The sequence below is a fragment of the Castanea sativa genome, chromosome 1 (genome assembly GCF_040712315.1).
Source record: "Castanea sativa cultivar Marrone di Chiusa Pesio chromosome 1, ASM4071231v1".
In the NCBI taxonomy this organism is placed as follows: Eukaryota; Viridiplantae; Streptophyta; class Magnoliopsida; order Fagales; family Fagaceae; genus Castanea; species Castanea sativa.
The window spans coordinates 60,629,896-60,648,017 of NC_134013.1; the positions used below are offsets into that span (position 1 = coordinate 60,629,896).

At 36.5% G+C, this 18,122-nt stretch overlaps 3 protein-coding genes across 4 annotated transcripts; 1 reads left to right on the plus strand and 2 right to left on the minus strand.

The window, feature by feature from the left end:
* Window positions 1-2,065: 2,065 nt before the first annotated feature.
* LOC142615406 (WD repeat-containing protein LWD1) lies at window positions 2,066-5,632 on the plus strand. Of its 2 annotated transcripts, none has more exons than XM_075788157.1 (2): window positions 2,066-3,350; window positions 5,146-5,632. In XM_075788157.1, the coding sequence occupies exon 1, from the start codon at window positions 2,297-2,299 to the stop codon at window positions 3,329-3,331; it is 1,035 nt and encodes a 344-aa protein (XP_075644272.1). In that variant the 5' UTR covers window positions 2,066-2,296; the 3' UTR covers window positions 3,332-3,350; window positions 5,146-5,632. The 2 variants fall into 2 exon arrangements, with proteins under 2 accessions (XP_075644272.1, XP_075644279.1); XM_075788164.1 differs by having other exon boundaries at window positions 5,150-5,632.
* A 3,570-nt stretch (window positions 5,633-9,202) lies between these two features.
* Window positions 9,203-10,417, minus strand: LOC142641415 (uncharacterized). Its single transcript, XM_075815853.1, has 3 exons — window positions 10,306-10,417; window positions 10,106-10,184; window positions 9,203-10,011 (listed from the first exon to the last, which is right to left on the minus strand). The coding sequence occupies exons 1-3, from the start codon at window positions 10,327-10,329 to the stop codon at window positions 9,377-9,379; spliced, it is 738 nt and encodes a 245-aa protein (XP_075671968.1). The 5' UTR covers window positions 10,330-10,417; the 3' UTR covers window positions 9,203-9,376.
* A 4,508-nt stretch (window positions 10,418-14,925) lies between these two features.
* On the minus strand, window positions 14,926-15,489 carry LOC142631428 (uncharacterized). Its single transcript, XM_075805594.1, has one exon. It carries the CDS (start codon window positions 15,487-15,489, stop codon window positions 14,926-14,928), a length of 564 nt encoding a protein of 187 aa, XP_075661709.1.
* Window positions 15,490-18,122: the final 2,633 nt, after the last annotated feature.

Here is an 18,122-nt window from a genome sequence, read left to right on the forward strand (position 1 = left end):
TTTGTCATGTTGCTGAATAAAGTCATTTGTTTCCCATAAAAAAAAAAAAAGATAGAAATTGTGTATATGATTAAGATATCGTGGTGATTACAATGTACTAGATATATCCTTAATGTAGTGTCTGGTACGGGATAATATTTTAAGATTCTTAGGAATGTTTAAAGATTCTTATATTTAGTTACAAATCACACTAAGGAATCAAATGCTAAGAAAATCTGGATACCCCTCTAACTTCCTTTTAGTAGCAATTTGGATTCCCTTTAAAACGGGTGAGTATTCAGATTCCCAAACTTAAAAAAAAAAATTGTATTTTTAATAAATTGAAAATTTTAACTACTTTTTCTTATTGTTTAAGCAATTGAGATAAAATATAAAACAAATCATCAATATCTTTTCCTTTGTCTTTATCTCTTCTTGCCAAAACAACATTATTTCTTTCTGCCAAAACAACATAAATAAGATAGATAACTCTGTTGATATATTTATTAATAAAGTTCTATTTAGGTTTCGCGTGTGAGAAAAAAAAGTTTGAAGGGACCCTCCATTGTTGCAAAGTCTTCACTTTTATTGTTTTGTTCAACAAATTATTAATAGATCTATTTTCATGGAAATTTGTTAATGTATGATGTATCTAATGGACATATGACCACCATTGCATCTTGCTTCAAGAATGAGTTAGAGGAAGTTGAGAGCAGAATGAAAGTATTCAATGAACTATTGAAAATCGAAGGACTTTCTATATCAGAAAGAATCAAAGCTGGATAATTGCTTATGGTTGATACACGTAAATGTGATTATTTTTACTCATTATTTGGGGATGTTAGGTATGACTATGTTATTCAAGTGCTCACAATGCAGGGGTTACTATATTATATATGTAATAGACCACATTTGTTTCATTGCTACTTCTATGGTCTTATAGACCTAAATGTTGTCAAGTTGTTTTGTTATGGTTTAAACTCTTTTAAAATTATTATTTATACAACTAGTTAAGGGGTTTCTCCTGTTTGAATCAGATTTTTTGTTGTTGTTCTAAAATACCTCTACATTCTTATGTTTAAGTAGAGACAAAACTAGAGGACAATTCGGTAAAAATACAACCCTAACTTCTACTAAAACATTGCCTAAAAAAAGTGTCACTTTCCTATTGATTTTCAAATTTATTTATCCACTTATAAATTAGATTCTCAAACTAAAAATTATATATATAATAAAAAATATAGATTTTTTTTTGCTACTACCACTAAAAAAAAGAAAGAAAGCCTCATTGCACGCGTGAAGCACGTGTGATAAGGCTAGTTAAGAATAAAGCATTTGAGAATTTAAATAATTATTTTTGTATTGTACTTGTTATTTTGAAATGTTAGACTATAGTTTTAATGAATATGCAATAATTTATAATTTATATTTTGTTTTCCATTATTTATTTAGAGGAATATTAAAAAAAAAAAGACTTATATTGAATTTACAAATCTAATGATATAATGAGAAAAATAAATAATTTAGTTAAGATGCATAAAAATAAACCAAATATTATAATTTCACATTCCTTATGAATAGTTACATTTCTAGGCATTTAGATTGTAAGACATCACATCCTAGTAATTTGGATGCTAGAAGTAATGTGGATCAATATGTGTCTAAAAAGACTTCTCGGAGACTTGTGGATAACCATTACGTCAAGAGTGTGTGGTGGTGAAATTTTTTTTGTTAAATTAGGAAAAATTGATTGGGAAAGTATTTATGAAGGAAAATTTTAATTGATACTTTAAAGGCATTAATTTAGGAACTATTTTTAAAAACATTTTTATGAAAAAAGTGATAAAGTAATTAATTTTTTAGTCAGTTTTTATATTTCTCATAAAAGTAGTGTTAAAACATTCCTATAATAGTTTGTTGACAATTACTTAAAGGCACCCGTTAACATAATCCATTTATAAATTATCCATTTTATTTATTTGGTAATAAATATTTAAAATTATTTTATTTTATTTTATTTTGTACCTATCTTTTGGATAACATAACATTAATTGGTGAGGGAGGATGTTGAATGATCCACTTGTATGTTGTGGTCTTGTGGATAGGGATGGTCAAAATGGACGGCCCAGATTGAAGCGGACATTCCAGTAGACAGTAGTAGACTAAAATCGCAAGTCGCAACTCGCAAATTCGGGGAAGAAGGAAGGAAGAAAGGTGTGAAACCCTCACTGGTCATTCTCAGCTCAGACCACCCAACTTCATTCTTTCCTCCCCTCCCATCCTCCAAAAAAATACTCAAAAGTTGTCGCAAAAGAAAATGGGTGCGAGCAGCGATCCGACCCAAGACGGCTCCGACGAGCAACAAAAGCGGTCAGAAATATACACTTACGAGGCTCCATGGCACGTCTACGCCATGAACTGGAGCGTCCGCCGCGACAAGAAGTACCGTCTAGCCATCGCGAGCCTCCTCGAGCAGTTCCCCAACCGGGTCGAGATAGTCCAGCTCGACGACTCCAACGGCGAGATCCGATCCGACCCGAACCTCTCTTTCGAGCACCCGTACCCGCCTACGAAAACCATCTTCATCCCCGACAAGGAGTGCACCAAGCCCGACCTCCTCGCCACCTCCAGCGACTTCCTCCGCGTTTGGCGGATCTCCGACGACCGCGTCGAGCTCAAGAGCCTCCTTAACGGGAACAAGAACAGCGATTTCTGCGGGCCTTTGACCTCGTTCGATTGGAACGAGGCTGAGCCGAAGCGAATCGGGACTTCCAGCATTGACACCACGTGTACCATCTGGGACATCGAGCGCGAAGTTGTGGACACCCAACTCATCGCCCATGACAAAGAGGTGTACGATATTGCTTGGGGTGGTGTTGGGGTTTTCGCTTCTGTTTCAGCCGATGGGTCTGTTCGTGTTTTCGATCTTCGCGACAAGGAACACTCGACTATCATCTATGAAAGCTCTGAGCCCGACACGCCTTTGGTTCGACTAGGATGGAACAAGCAGGATCCTAGGTACATGGCCACTATTATCATGGACAGTGCTAAGGTTGTTGTGCTTGACATTCGCTTTCCTACGTTGCCTGTTGTGGAATTGCAGAGACACCAAGCTTCTGTCAATGCGATTGCTTGGGCTCCACATAGTTCTTGCCACATCTGTACGGCTGGGGATGATTCTCAGGCTTTGATTTGGGACTTGTCCTCTATGGGTCAGCCTGTCGAGGGTGGATTGGATCCCATTCTTGCTTACACTGCTGGGGCCGAGATTGAGCAGCTTCAGTGGTCGTCGTCTCAGCCTGATTGGGTTGCCATTGCTTTCTCCACCAAGCTTCAGATACTTAGGGTATGATGTTTATGATAATTGTGAGGTGAGGTGAGGTGAGTTTCGATTGAAACTATCTCTGCCCTTGTCTTAAAAAACTGTCTCTGTTCGTCTTTTCTAGATTCAACATTAATGATGACTGTAGTTTGTCTATTCCAAACCTTTTTTTTTTACCTATTGTGATGGTGTCTTTTAAAAGAAGTTTCCAAATGTGAGTTTCTGCCTGATGGTTACTGGACATTTATCCAAACAAAACACAATGAGGAGCTTACACCAATTCAAAACTTAGCAAGAATCTCTACGTTCTCATAACTCATAAATAGCTACACTTTTGTTTAAATGTTGCTTCAAAGATTATCATTGGGATTATCTCGGATGCAAGGAGCTATTTCCTTATAGCTCAACTGGTTCTAGGGTTCAAATCCCCCACCCCGAATTATCAAAAAAAAAAAAAATTTCGAGGCAAGGATTGGAGGAATTTTTAGACTTTTTAAGACATGGATGGGTTTCTGGAATGTTTTATGTTTTAAGGAATTATGATCAATTTGCATGTTTTCCTCTTGGGTATTTACTCCTTAGAATCTGAAGCTTTTGCCTTTTCTAGCACTTTGTGACATTGCTGAGATGATTTTAGATATATGTGCAGTAAGGGAAGTATCTAGTATTGGGTTGATTGTGAGCATATGACGAAGAATGTAAATTTCAGAAAACTTAGAGATAGCATCATTAGCTGACTACATGAGAGTCATTTACAATGGTTTTCTCATATGAAGATTTATGATAGGGAAACCTTGGGTCAATACTAGAACAAGTTGTTAGCTAAAATAACCTAATGAAGTAAAGGAAAAAACAATGTTTTAAGCAACTGATTCGATAACAGGAGTTGCTGAAATGGGGAGTCAATTGAAAATTCAAAATGGTGGTCATATGAAGTGAAGATTGATTAACGTGTTGATATGAGTGAGCAAGGAAAAGGTGGAGGCTGAAAATGGCCTGATGAATAAAATGGATCTATGTTGATCAATTTGCTTATATATAATATTGTGAAAACAATCAAGGATCTTCAGTTTTTTGAGTAATGATATTTTTACCTAAAAAACTATAATGGGTAACCATACTTCCTTGTGAATGCTGAAGACACTATTTCTTTAGATTTCTGGTCTCTTAAAATTATATATGTAAAATAAGAAGGGAGGGGATTTGTTCCTTACTCGGCAGCGGCTCTCTTCATGTTGAACAGCCATGTTTGCCATGTTTGTCTGTATCGCGTTCAACCATGACTTGTCTTACAAAACAAGCTGTCTTAGAGTTTATTGTGTTTATTTATCATGCTCCTCATCACGTTTCAGTGTCTAATGAGAGTATTTAATGGTTAATATGATTCTCGCATAATGACTTGTTTTATCATTATGTTCTGTCACTACCCTATTCGTAGAGGGCAATAACCATATTGGCAACTGCTAATGTTGACACAAGATCTCAAATTCTATGGCATTCCCACTCTATTACTCCAACACACTGCTTGCTTGACTAAGTTCAATAGTGCTGCACCTCTACACCCACTTAACTCAGACATTGGTAATAAATCACATCTTATATTTGTGCTTTTAATTAGATTTCCATATTCTTCTGCAATAAAGCTCCAAATTGGGAGGTAATGCAAAGATGAAATATTTTGGTGCAAATTTTTCACAATAACTTTAGGTTTGTGTTCAAGCAAAAAAGCTTAGGCTGTGCAATTAAATAATAATTAAGAACTACAAGAAGATGCTCAGTGCCATTGCATATCTTAAATAAGTTGCATAACTGGACACGCCTTTGGTTTGACTCGGATGGAACAGGCAGGATCCTAGGTACATGGCCACTATCATCATGGACAGTGCCAAGGTTGTTGTCCTTGACATTCGTTTTCCTACTTTACCTGTCGTACACCAAGCTTCTGTCAATGTGATTGCTTGGGCTCCACATAGTTCCTGTCATATCTGTACAGCTGGGGAAGATTCACAGGCTTTGATTCGGGACTTGTCCTCTATGAGACAGCCTGTTGAGGGTGCCTTGGATCCCATTCTTGCCTACACGGCTGGGGCTGAGATCAAGCAGCATTAGTGGTCATTGTCTCAGCTCGATTGGGTTGCCATTGCTTTCTCTACCAAGCTTCAGAGTTCAGATACTTAGGGTATGATGTCTGTCTACTCTTTTTTTTTTTTAATAATATTTATAATATTGTGAGGTGAGTTTGCAATGAAACCATCTCTGCGTTGTCTGGAAAATTGTCTCTGTTTGTCGTTTTTAGATTCAACATCAATGATAATTGTAGTTTGTCTATTCCAATGTTTTTTGTGATGATGTCTTTCAAGCTTCCAAATGTAAGTTTCTACCTGTTGGTGGCTGAACAAAACATAATCAGGAGCTTACATCAATTGAAAACTTTCAACGGAAGAATCTCTACATTCCTATATCTCATAAATAGCTATTCTTTTGTTTGAATGTTGCTTTGAAGATTATCATTGGGATTATTTCAGCTACAAGGAGTAGAGGAATTTTAGGACTTATAAGGACATGGAAGGGTTTTGCAATGTTACATGTTTTAGGAATTAGGATCTATTTAATTCTTTTCCTCTTGGGTGTTTACCCCTTATAATCCAAAGCGTTATTTTTTTCTAGCACTTTGTGACACTGCTGAGGTGGTATTAGAATAGGTGAGCAGTAAGGGAAGTATCTAGTATTGGGTTGGTTGTATGCATATGAAAAATAATGTAAATTTCAGAAAACATAGAGATAGTGTCATTAGCTGACTACATGATGGTCAATTACAATGGTTTTATTGTATGAAGTGAAGGTTTATGATAGGGTAACCTCGGGGCAATTCTAGAAAAACTTGGAAGATGAAAATAACCTAATGAAATTCAGGAAGGAACAAGGTCTTTTGTTACTGGTTAGATAACAGGAATTGCTGAAAAGTAGAGTCAATCGAAAATTCAAAATGGTTTTGTCATATGAAGTGAAGATTAATTACTGTGGCAGTATGAGTGAGCAATAACCTGTAAGGCAGTCTAGGAAAAGTTGGAGGCCGGAAGGGCCCATATGAATAAAAAGGATTTATGTTGATAAATTTGCTTATGTATATAATATTGCGACCAATAGAGCAAAATAGCAAGGAGTTCTGGATGGGCTCATCGCAGTTTTGAGCCAAGGCATTGTTTTCAGCTATATTTGTTGGCTGGACCTGTCACAATGCCCTTCAACTCTCCTGCTTTTCTAGGGGTGGTTTGTAATTTACGTGAACCTGATAAGTGGTAACATTGGTAAATATCAATGCTCACTCTGTGATCTAAATGCTCCAAAATAGACCTAACTCTGCAGTCTGTTAGATTTTTTTGTTGGATATCACTCGCTCTGGATTTTCATTCTCAAAATTGCATGCATTCTCAATTATGAAACCACTATGGGGATAATGAAAACAATCAAGGATCTTCAGGCTTTTGAGTAATGATATTTTTACCTGTACTTCCTTGTGAGTGCTGATGGCATTATTTATTTAGATTTCTGGTCTCTTGAATATTTAAAAGAAAAGGGAGGGGATTTGTTCCTTCCTTTTTCTGAACTCGGCAGCGTCTCTCTTCATGTCATACAATCATGTTTGCCATGTTTGTCTGTATCACATTCAACTATCACTTGTCTTAAAAAAACAAGCTGTCTTTGAGTTTCTTGTGTTTATTTATCATGCTCCTCATCACCGTTCAGTATCTGATGAGATTATTTAATGATTAATATGATTCTCGCATAATGACTTATTTTATGTTCTGTCATTATTCTTGCATAATCATTATTATGTTCTGTCAATACTCTTCTTATTTATTAAAAAAAAAAAAAAAACCTCAATTGGTAGAGGGCAATCAATATATTGGTTGCTAATGTTGATGCAATGTCTCAAATTTTATGTGATTCCCACTCTATTACTCTATACTTGAACACACTGCTCGCTTGACTCAGTTCCCGCTTAACTCAGACACTGGTAAAAAATCTCATGTTATATTAGTGTTTTTGGAATTCTTTGTGCTTTTTATAGTAGAAAGTCTGAATTTGTTTCTTAAAACTAAAAAAATCACAAAATATCTGGGAATACAGTGATATTATGGATTATTTTTAACCTTTTGAATTATACTAGAATAGGCTATGGTAAAACATGGACTTCACAAATGCGGTTGGTCCACATACCCTCTTCTAGTCCTATACTTCTTTATTAAAGGGCAAATGGAAATCATTATCATTGCGAATGTTCTGTGTTTTTGCAACCTTGCTTACCAATACCTATCTAATCCAATGGTGCTTATTTTTTGAGAACTCCAATGGTGCTTATTAAGAATATATCAATCCAAAAATCTTTATTTAATATATAGTCAAAAGCAGTTCTACCGTTGGGAATCGAAAGGCTCGGTCAATATTTTGAGTTCAACCCCATTGAAAGCACTGCATAAGCATTGTTCCACACACTGGCTTTTTTTTTTATAGATTTCCATATTCTCTTCTAATAAAGCGCCAAATTGGGAGGTAATGCGAAGATGAAATATTCGGGTGCAACTTTTTCCACAATAAGTTTAGGCTTTGTGTATCTCAAAAAAATAGTTTGGGCTTTGTGTTCAGAGAGGTGCTACGTCCACAACATTTTTACAACAAATCATAGGTGGTTAGTTGTTATTGGTTCAAATTTGAACCTAACACTAAAATTACTTTTTTGCCCCAACAATAACAACCAGTAACATTCTGCCACTTAAGATTTGTTGTAAAAATGTTGTGGACATATCATTTCTCTTGTGTTCAAGCCAAAAAAAAAGTTTAGGCTGTGTAATTAAATAATAATTCAGAACTAAAAGAAGATGCTCAGTTCCATTGAATATCTTAAATAAGGCCGGAAACTAGACACTATCTCAATAAAAATTGGTGCTGAAGAGTGAAATTAATTTAATATGTGTGTTTAATAAGACTTATGAGTCCTATTAACGGGTCCTTTTAAAATTGTTAATAAACTATTTTAAGAAAATATAGACATCACTTTTATGAGAAATATAAAAAGTCATCAAAAAATTAAATTTTTTTTTTTTTGGATAAGAAGTTTCTAAAAATATTTCTTAAACTAATGCTTTTAGGGCATCCGTCAACTCCCTTAAACCAATATAAGCTAAGCTTAATTGGTAAAGAGCCTTATTATCAAAAGGTTTGGAATTCAAACTGCATGTATACCAAAAATAAAAATCATGTCTGATGATAAGAATAATTATTATGAAGTGTATGCTAAGCTTACCAAATATAAGCTAACCAAACATGCTCTGAACGTATGCTTATGCGTCATAGTGCACTGATACAATTAGCTTGTCAATGGTATTGGCATCTACAACGCACATGCAAGTTGAATGGATAGTGGCAGTTTACTTGTGCCTTCTAAAAATATTCGTATTGCATACTTGAACCCAGTGAATCAAGAAATCCACTTTATTTTACTCATGTTACAATTACGTACGATTCCCCTTTCTTTGTCCTACGGATATTTTAGGTCAGCTTGCCTTATTACTTGTAGCATAACAGTTGTAATTGCATCCAATGGCATTGACTTTGGTCTTGGCCTAGTAGGCCCTTTCACACACTACCATCTCCCTCTCACTCTCTCTCTCTCTCTCTCTGATTCAGGGTGCATATAAATTGGCATTATCATGAACTTGAAGTTTAGTTCTTCTTCAAATCAGTCCCTCTTCCAAAATTGTATTTATTAAGATTAGAAGTGCAGTGAAAAGAAGGAATTAGTTAGTCAAGAATTCAGTATACCAATAGACTAATCTGCATAATTATATGGTTCTAATTACCCATGAAAGGGAGGTGCAAAATCTCATAAAGTAGACCACAAAAATGACTTGCCACCCTCTCTCTCTTACTCTTATATGTCTCATATTGTTATAGACTACAAAATGACTAGCGAACTTCCCACTTAAAATGAATACTAGAATCAAAAAAAGGAAAACCCTCTCCTTTCCAACTCTTTTGAGCCATAGTGATTGATTGTGCTGGAGGTCTCACAAGTCACATCACGGAGCATCCCACAGTATTATCATCACTGAAATAATCCCCAACTTCCGTTGCTGGTGTCTGGAATGGTGGTTGAGATATTGAGTATGAGTTGTAGAATTCCTGACCATTATAAGTTGGTGGGAAAGGAGCCATATAAGAAGGTATTACATAGTAGGGCATGGAGGTGACAGCAGAAGGCCCGACCATGTAAAAACATTGAGTCTGTGTCTTGACATTGCCACCATCATTCATCAGGATTGGATGATCGGTGCTATTTGTGTATGGTTGAGGATTTGAAGGAATTTCATTCTTAAGGACTTCAATACTAGAAATTTTTGCAGCACTCACCATTTCCTTCTGATCATTCTTTAATGTTTTGTTCTTGTTTCCATCCCCAGTATCTGTTCTCTCCCTAGTTTTATCAGTTATTGTGGCATGTGAATCTAGGCACTTGGCTTTTTGACACTCGGTTTTTGTCACTGCCACTTCTGATTCTTTCTTTGCCTTTCCAGCATTCTGATTCCCGGAATTCCACATTTCTGCTTGTTTTCCAACTTTCAGAAGCTTCTTGATTAAAACTTTTGAATCCACATTCCCTAGGACTGTCACTTTTGGCTGCAAAGGGTCGATTTCTGTCTTTAACACACCTGATAATATGTGTTTTTCTTTCATGATTAGCAGGAGGAGAAAAGCAAGGTAGTGTAAAGAACAAGAGAAATGTAAAGGCCTTGAATTTATTACCCTCAATGCCTTGTAACACCTTCTTTACTTTCTTCTTGCAACCATCACAGCAGTTGACAGAAACCTTCAACTCAACTTTCTGAAATAAAGTCAACGTAATTTGGTTTCAGACCGTACTAATTTAGAGTTATGAATAGAAAAAGAAGTGAACAAAAATAAAGAACTAGTAATAAATATTGAGCATGAACGCGCTTCAGCACCTTTAAGTCTACTTCCTTAGCCATGTTTCCTGGCTGCTCTGATTTCTGGAGGAAACAGAGATGTAAGGCTTGGATATATAGAAGAACTAAGGAGGAAAAAAGAAAACAAGAATGTGAAAACAAAAGGACCTTCTGCAATTAGCTGTTGGATCTGCAAGCTCTATTTATAAGCACAAAAAGAACGCAGGAACTGGAATCAACAATCACTATAGTGCACTGTGTTTAATGACCTTCGCTTTTTTCTGTATTATAATATACTGATTATGTTGTTCCAACGCAAAAGCATTTTTTTAGGGACAGCTTTCTCCTTAAGCAAAAGAAATTGCAATTTCACCCTTTGGGTGTCCACAAGTGCTCCCATTTCCTTTGGCCCTTTGTGCAGTGTTCCCCGTAACTATTGTAATTACTTCCATGAGGGGTAAGATCACACAGGCTCAGGATGGGTAGGCCCACGAGCAAGCGCAGGGCACTCGATTTGAGCAAACCTAGCCTCGTTGAACCAGCCCGACAGGTATGGTCAAAACTACAACCCTTGGCCAACTTGAAGGCATTCAACCAAACCCCAAAATTAGGGCAATCTACATTGGGTCCAATCCATAAAACCCTACACAGATGTAAACAATCGGCCTTATCAACCTAAAAAAGAGCGTGTTCAAATGACTATCTCTCTTCACATAAACATTTATTATAGTTCACCTATTGTTGTTTGTATTTAATTTAATGCAACAATAGTCCACCCCTTACTATAGCAGAGAAGGTGCCCTAAGGCCACATCATCAACCATCCTAAGAGGGTGACTTGATGTTCGAATCCCATCTTGACGGCATTGTGAAGCATCCACCGGCCTTCATTGGTAGAATCTTTATAAATACCCTACATAATCAAGAAGAAAGGGACTCCATCAACCTATATCTTTGTTATTTTTCTCTCAACTTGTTAATGATATGTTTGGTTGGGGTGAAAGAAGAGAGGATGGAAAATGAAGGAAGAAATTAAAATTTAGAAAATGCAATTCTCTATTATTTAGTTGGACTAAAAATGGAGAGGAAAGAAAGTGCGGTAAATATTGTTTCCAGTTTCCAGCCAGGTCCACCATTTCCCTTTCCTTCTAAATTGGGGGGGGGGGGGGGAAGAAGAAAAAGAAAACGACATTGTGAAGAAAAAGTAAAAAATTATTCTCATTTTTTCATCATTTTACTTTTAATAATAAGGGTATATAGTAATTTCTTATCTATTCTTCCACTTTTCTGCCCCTCTGCAAAACACACATAGTAGAAAATAGAAATATTTTCTATTCTCCTATTTTTCTATTCTACCAATATTTTATATCCTCTTAGTTTTTCATCCTCTAACCAAAAAAGAACTTGAATCTCTTCATTAACTTAAACATCTGAGTATCTCTAACCAATCTCATTGAAGGGAGGGAGGTTTGAACTACAAATATGGACCACAAGAAATAATATCATTACCATAGAACTATCCCATAAACTTAGGGACAGAGCTATAGTTGAACATGGGGGAGGGGGAGGAGGCATTGGCCCCCTAATTTTTAAAAAAAAAAAGAGTATATATATAATATAATATTTTTAGCAATTTATTTCAATAAAATTGCACAACAATATTATTGATATTTTTAAAAGTTATGAAAAAAATTAGTGCAACAACAAAAATGAAGCCCAAACATCACCCCCAAAACAAACACATGCAAAAAAAAAAAAAAAAAAAAAAAATCAAAGCCGATTCTAACTAGAGATCTAACTAGCCTAGGAGTAGAAGAACACCCAACTTATGACAAGACACACATATACTAAAAGGGAAAAAGAACACCTGTGTAAGACAACACCCATCCCCATGTGATGTTTTGTGTATTTTATTGTAGTTTTGTCTGTTAGTGTTTTTTATTTATTAGTGTCTTTTAAAAAATTTAAGAGATTTTTTTTTTGGGTAAATAATTAAAGAGATTAAATGCAACTTTGAAATTTATTGGTTAGTTGTTGAGTACTTGTGTGCATAGTGCTTGTTGAAGATTAAAAAAAATGGTGAGTTCCATTTTCATAAATAATTGCATTGTAATATTTTAAAAAACAATAAATTCTGTATTTTTCTTTATTGATGGTTTATTAAATGAATGTTTATTTGGAATTTCAATTTTTTTTTTTTTTGTTTATACTTCTGCTCCCTAAATTTAAGTCCTGGCTTTGTCCTGCATAAACCTGAGTAAGGATTAAATAGTTTGTCATATATATTAGTACATAATGAATGAAAGTGGTAACTATATTCATATAATCTTGTTCCAGCTTGCTCTGTTTCTTTATTCTAATTGATTGAGGGCTAAGTAATGACAAAAACGATTCCATAATCGTTTTTTTTTCCTCCCTTCTTTTGCTAGCATTGAAGCAACAATCATTCCTTCCTTTAGCTTTATTTATTTTATAATCACCAAATTGTACATCTCAATCAATCAAACACCTTCCTGTAAAAGAAAGAAGGGAATATGCTGTAGTCCTATGTTCGTGACTTGTGAGAGAAAATGATAGTACATTAGATTTATGGATGTATAATGTTAAGCTATAAATATAACACTAATAAAGAAATTAAAGAACAGATCCAACCTCCTTGAACTTGCACTCTAACAACAGTGAATAAACTGTTATGATTGCAAAGCATATATTGATTCCATATGACTAAGATTGGTATAGCTTTGAACCGCAATGGTACAGCTGTGTGTAGGAAACTAGGAATAGCTAAGCCCACTACGTTCAACAATATGCACTAGAATTGGAACAAAAGACCAGAAAATATATAAAAATGGAATAGATATTACATGCTTTCCATATGTCCATCTGGGGTTGCACACCTCTCCTTTGCCCTTGTTCGGATCCTCCACATACATGTACCTTTCTTTACTTCTGACTACAAAGAAGAAGAAGAACTATTTGCCTCTTAACTTAAAAAGTTTCAAAAGATACTTAGCTTTTCTACTACCATCTATGGCTGATTATTTTTAGTTTAGGAAATTGTCAAAAGTGTCTCTCTCACCCTTTGCCACAAACACTAGCTTGACTTGTATCTTTCTGGGTCCAAAGGGAGGGTTTGAATTGAGTTGTGCTAGGACCACCAAATATTGCACAACTTTGTGCCACAACTTGCCATGTGGCGAGTTGTGACTGAGGAAGGGGTGTTTGTGGGCTATGTGGAGACACACCTTTACCAATCACAACTCGTCACGTGGCGAGTTGTGGCACAAGGTTGCGCCATTTTTTGTAATTCCAGCATTTTCCTTTTGAATTTGAATCCTAGCCTTTAATGCATTAGTTTCGTACCATGAGAATGTTGGTACGTGTGTTCTCAGTGAATACAAATTTTTACCATTTGAAAATTTGTAAAATGATAATAAAATTAATATGGTGATTTTTTCCAATTAAACAAAAATTAATATGGTGAATGTGGTAAGTAAAGCCAATCTCTCGTGCAGCCAAATGGTTCTTTCATGGCTTGACAAGTGGCACTTTCATGCCTACCCACGCCAAAACCTCTCGTTGTGAATTTGTATGCATGAGGAATGAGGATGAGGTATTTCAAACATGTTGAGCTATTAGGTTTTTTATTACTTTGATTTTTTTTTTAATGAAAACATAATTCATTTGTCATCCAATTAAGCATTACCCTATTGGCCTATTTTATTCCAATTTCTTATCTATGTGTGGATTTTTAGTTTGAATTTTCTCCCTTGATATATTGTTTTGGCCAGGTTTAGCTTAAGCGTAGAATTGAATTTCTTATAATAGAGAATGAAATGTGATCTAAGAAGAAACATTTTAGAGTCGTTTAAGGTAAATTACCTTTTTTTTTCTTTGTAAAACCATGATGTTACTTAAAATATTGTCACCCTAAACTTTTAATCTTAACAATCAATTGTATAAATTGAGAAAATTTATTTTTAGAAGATAAATTGTGGAATTAGTTTCAATGTCTCCCTGCGGATAAGGTTTGTCTACCTTATGTTTTTCGTTACCTTAATATTTTTATGTTAAAGTTTGACTAGACTAAATTTAGTTAAATTTTATTCTCTTATGAGTTCTAGTTAGCTTAAGCAGTAATATCTCTTAAGGTTGAATAAGAGATTTTTTTTTTTGTTTTTTTTTTTTTGTTTTTGTTTTTTTGTTTGTTTTTTGGGATAGATATACAAACATACAACAAAAGACTTGATCAATTTTAAGTATACAACCTTCTCAAAAAAAAAAAAAAAAAAATTTAAGTATACAAAATATATGAACAATTGATTCAATGAATGGAAAATGTGAGAAGACAGAGAGAAATTGAAAATCTAATAGGAAAAAAAAATGATTTGTGGACATTTAATTGTAGTCTCAGTTATCTGTATATATAATAATAGGTGAAACTAAGAGAAACTGAAATCTTTTTTTTTTTTTTTTGATAGTGAAAACTCATAGCATTCTCATTACGTAGGACAAAAGTCCTCACAAATTACATCCAATTGACCTTGGTTTGCTATTATAGGGGGGTGTCTTCCACCCAAATATGACATTCTAGATTATTACTAGCTTCCCTAGCCATAATATGTGTAGCGTTGTTACACTGTCTGTGAACATGGCTAACCTACCAGAACCTGAAGGAACTCAACCCCATTCTTATCCCTTCCACCACCTTCATGATTGAACTTGGCCCTGATTCTGCCCTTGTGACTGCCTTGACTACCACCTGAGCATCACTTTCTAATTCCACTTCCCACAAACCAAGGTCCCGAGCCAAAGTAAGCCCCTCTTCCATAGCTATAGCTTCCACCTCCAAAGCTCCCAATGGAAGGGGCAAATTTTTGCTCAACGCTCCTATAATCTGACCACCTTTATTCCTGATGACCACCCTGATTCCACAGCTTTTCAAACCTATGAACACAGCCCCATCAACATTAATTTTGTACACCCCATGTCGAGGTGGACGCCATTTTGTTCTAACAGGGGCTAAACCGCGGCTAGGGGGCAGAAACTCATCTGCCACGTCCTTTGCATACTCTCTGGCTTCCATTGCAATTCTCTTTGGGTCTTTGCACCTCCCTTCATGCTTGAACACATTCCTATTGTTCCACACCATCCAAGCTGTGATGGCAAACAACTCCCAATCCGAGACACCATCCTTTTCTTTTAGCGTCCACCCACTTCTCATTTGCCACCATTCTATCTAGTTTAATGAGAGTCCTTTGCTCCCCTAATCTCCCATTGCACCAAGTAAATCTCTACCCCATAAAACCCAAATCATTAAGCCCACATGCATTTAAGCACTCGCTAAAACTCCTCATTTGATTTGCATCACGCTCCACCCAACCCAACTTCTCATATGGATGGGTGATTTTGTTAAAATCCCCAAAAACTATCCATGGTATATCACACTGATTTTTTAAGGAATTCAACAACTCCCAAGAAACATACCTTTTTCTTGCATTCGGATGCCCATAAAAGCCCGATGCCCTCCACGGCTTTGCCCACCATCGCCATAGACCACCACATCGATGTGGGAGTGAGAGAAGCTTTTGAACCTCACGTCCACCCCTTCTCACCACAGCATTGCCAGTCCTCCACTTCGACCATCACACGGCATCGTAATCCTTTGAGTGTACTCCATTTTCCTCTTCAAACCTTTGATTCTACTCGGACTCGCTTTGGTCTCCACAAGGAAAACCAAAACCGGGTTTTTGGATTTCACCTCATTGGTGAGATTCAGGATCGCCGAGGGTGACCTTAAACCCCGACAGTTCCATGCGAGCACACTTATGAGGCTTGGCGGTGCTGCTCCATAGCCACCACCTCACTGCCATCCCTCACTTCACTGTGTTCATGTGCCTTGCTATTCTCCTGGTGTTTTTTTCGTTTCTAAGTAGTAATGTTAGGTTCTAACTCTTGTAATGGACTCGGTCCATGTCTTTTTCCCAATCTTATTTCCTCCTTTGTTTCTTTAGTTTGACTTGCACCATGGGCCTCTCTAGCCATGCATTTCCAATGGCCACTTTTTGGGCCAAGTGTCTCCACAACCCAGCCCAAATTCTCATCGAAGAACATCGCCATTGGGCCAATTTCCTTATCCACACTCACTGGGCCCGCTTCATCTCTATTACCTTCCGCCTTTGGCACCATACGAAACTTAAAAGGTTTCTCTCCCTTAGGTTCTGTCCCTTTCTCCCACTGCATCACTTCCTCCGTTTGTTTTTGAGCCTAGAGCCTCTCCCTGTTTTCTTCTTCCAAATTGGAAATGATTCCATAAGGGTGCTCACTAAGGCTAGTCTCCTTTCCCTTTTCATGATCCTCCCTTTGTTTTCTGCTTTCCTGACCACCCTTGATATGCTCTTCCCCTCTGTCACTAGCTCCCAAGTATGGCAGCGGTGATTCCGTGACTTTTTGATGCTCAGGACTCTTCCCCGGCGTGTGCAGAGACTTTCTTTGACCCCCCACCACGTCCCTTGTCAGACCCCCCTTTGCATACCAGCCATCCTCTGTTTCGAGCAATACTAAGTCACCACCGCCTCTCCTCGGCACCTCACCCCTCAGCCACGCCCCATACTGTAACACTAGTAGCTCTGACAGAACTTCCACCCTCCCCTTCGGACAGTCCCGCAGCCTGTGACTGAGCATATCGCACCTGTAACAAAAGTTTGGAAGACGTTCATATTTGAAAGCTATCCACCGTTGTTCCCCACCCTCAATGGCTATCTTTTTCCCTTGTATCAGCTTTTTCGTGACATCAAGCTGCACCTTTACTCTGAGGCATTTTCCCTATTGGACACCCAATTCTGCGTCATCCATTTCCACAACCTCTCCTAACTTTGATCCGATTGCCCACCTTGTCTCTCTAGTCATATTTTTGAGAGGTAGATTGTGTATTTGCACCCAAAAGGGTGATTGCCATAGTTGGATGTCTTTTGGCACTTGTTCACCCTCAAACTCCTTCAAAAGAATAAGTTGTTTCTCGTAAGTCCACGGGCTCATATCCATAATCCTCTTCTTATCTCTTCCATCTCCAAACTCCACCAAGAACACCTCATCCCCAATCTCGTTTATTTGCATCCCTTTGTTTGATTTCCATAGCATTCTCATGTGTTTTTGACGGGCCTCAATGTTCATATATTTATGTGACAGAACCTTCATTACAATACAGTTCTTTCCAATCAACTTTGCTACCTTCGTGGTACTACTCCCTAGTGATATACTCTCATCTTCTTCCTCTGTAAAGGAAAGCTTCTTCCACAGTTCCTCTAGTTCGTCCTCCATCTCACCACCCCCTCTGCTGGTCTTACAGCCTGAAGACCACTCCACTCTTGCAAGGACGCAGCTTGCAAGACTCTAACAATTTCCATGCCCAACACACGGCACTCGAGAGCACCTTAGGTTGTGCGAGAGCACTACCAGACCGTATTTATTCCAAACTATACATGGCTTAGCCTAACTAGTCTATAGAGAAACTTAAATCAGAATTATAAATTAGAATTCTAATTTTGCGTCATGTGTCGTAAATTATTTATTCTTAAAGAGTTTTATTTCTTAATTTTAGAATCAAATGTGAGACCACATCATAAATATTTATCTAAATGAGTTATTAAGTACAAAACCAAAGAGTCTAGAATAAATGAATCGTAAAAAAAAAGTGTTTCACAATAATTAAGAAAAATGGACAATTTACATTTTATATCTAATAATATCCTTAAAATTTTTTTTAAAGAATTAACAAAATATAAAAATGACTATCAATAGTATTTAAATTATATATATAGAAATTATATTATGCGTCTTATTATATATCTTTAAGTA

Bases quoted from the DNA above. Each gene is read 5' to 3' on its own strand.
- LOC142615406 (XM_075788157.1), top strand. From the start codon at position 2,297: ATGGGTGCGAGCAGCGATCCGACCCAAGACGGCTCCGACGAGCAACAA.
- LOC142641415 (XM_075815853.1), bottom strand. From the start codon at position 10,329: ATGGCTAAGGAAGTAGACTTAAAG. The intron at 10,185-10,305 runs GTGCTGAAGCGC...ACTTTATTTCAG, and splicing joins CTAAGGAAGTAGACTTAAAG to AAAGTTGAGTTGAAGGTTTC. The intron at 10,012-10,105 runs GTAATAAATTCA...ACATATTATCAG, and splicing joins GGTGTTACAAGGCATTGAGG to GTGTGTTAAAGACAGAAATC.
- LOC142631428 (XM_075805594.1), bottom strand. From the start codon at position 15,489: ATGAGAAGTGGGTGGACGCTAAAAGAAAAGGATGGTGTCTCGGATTGG.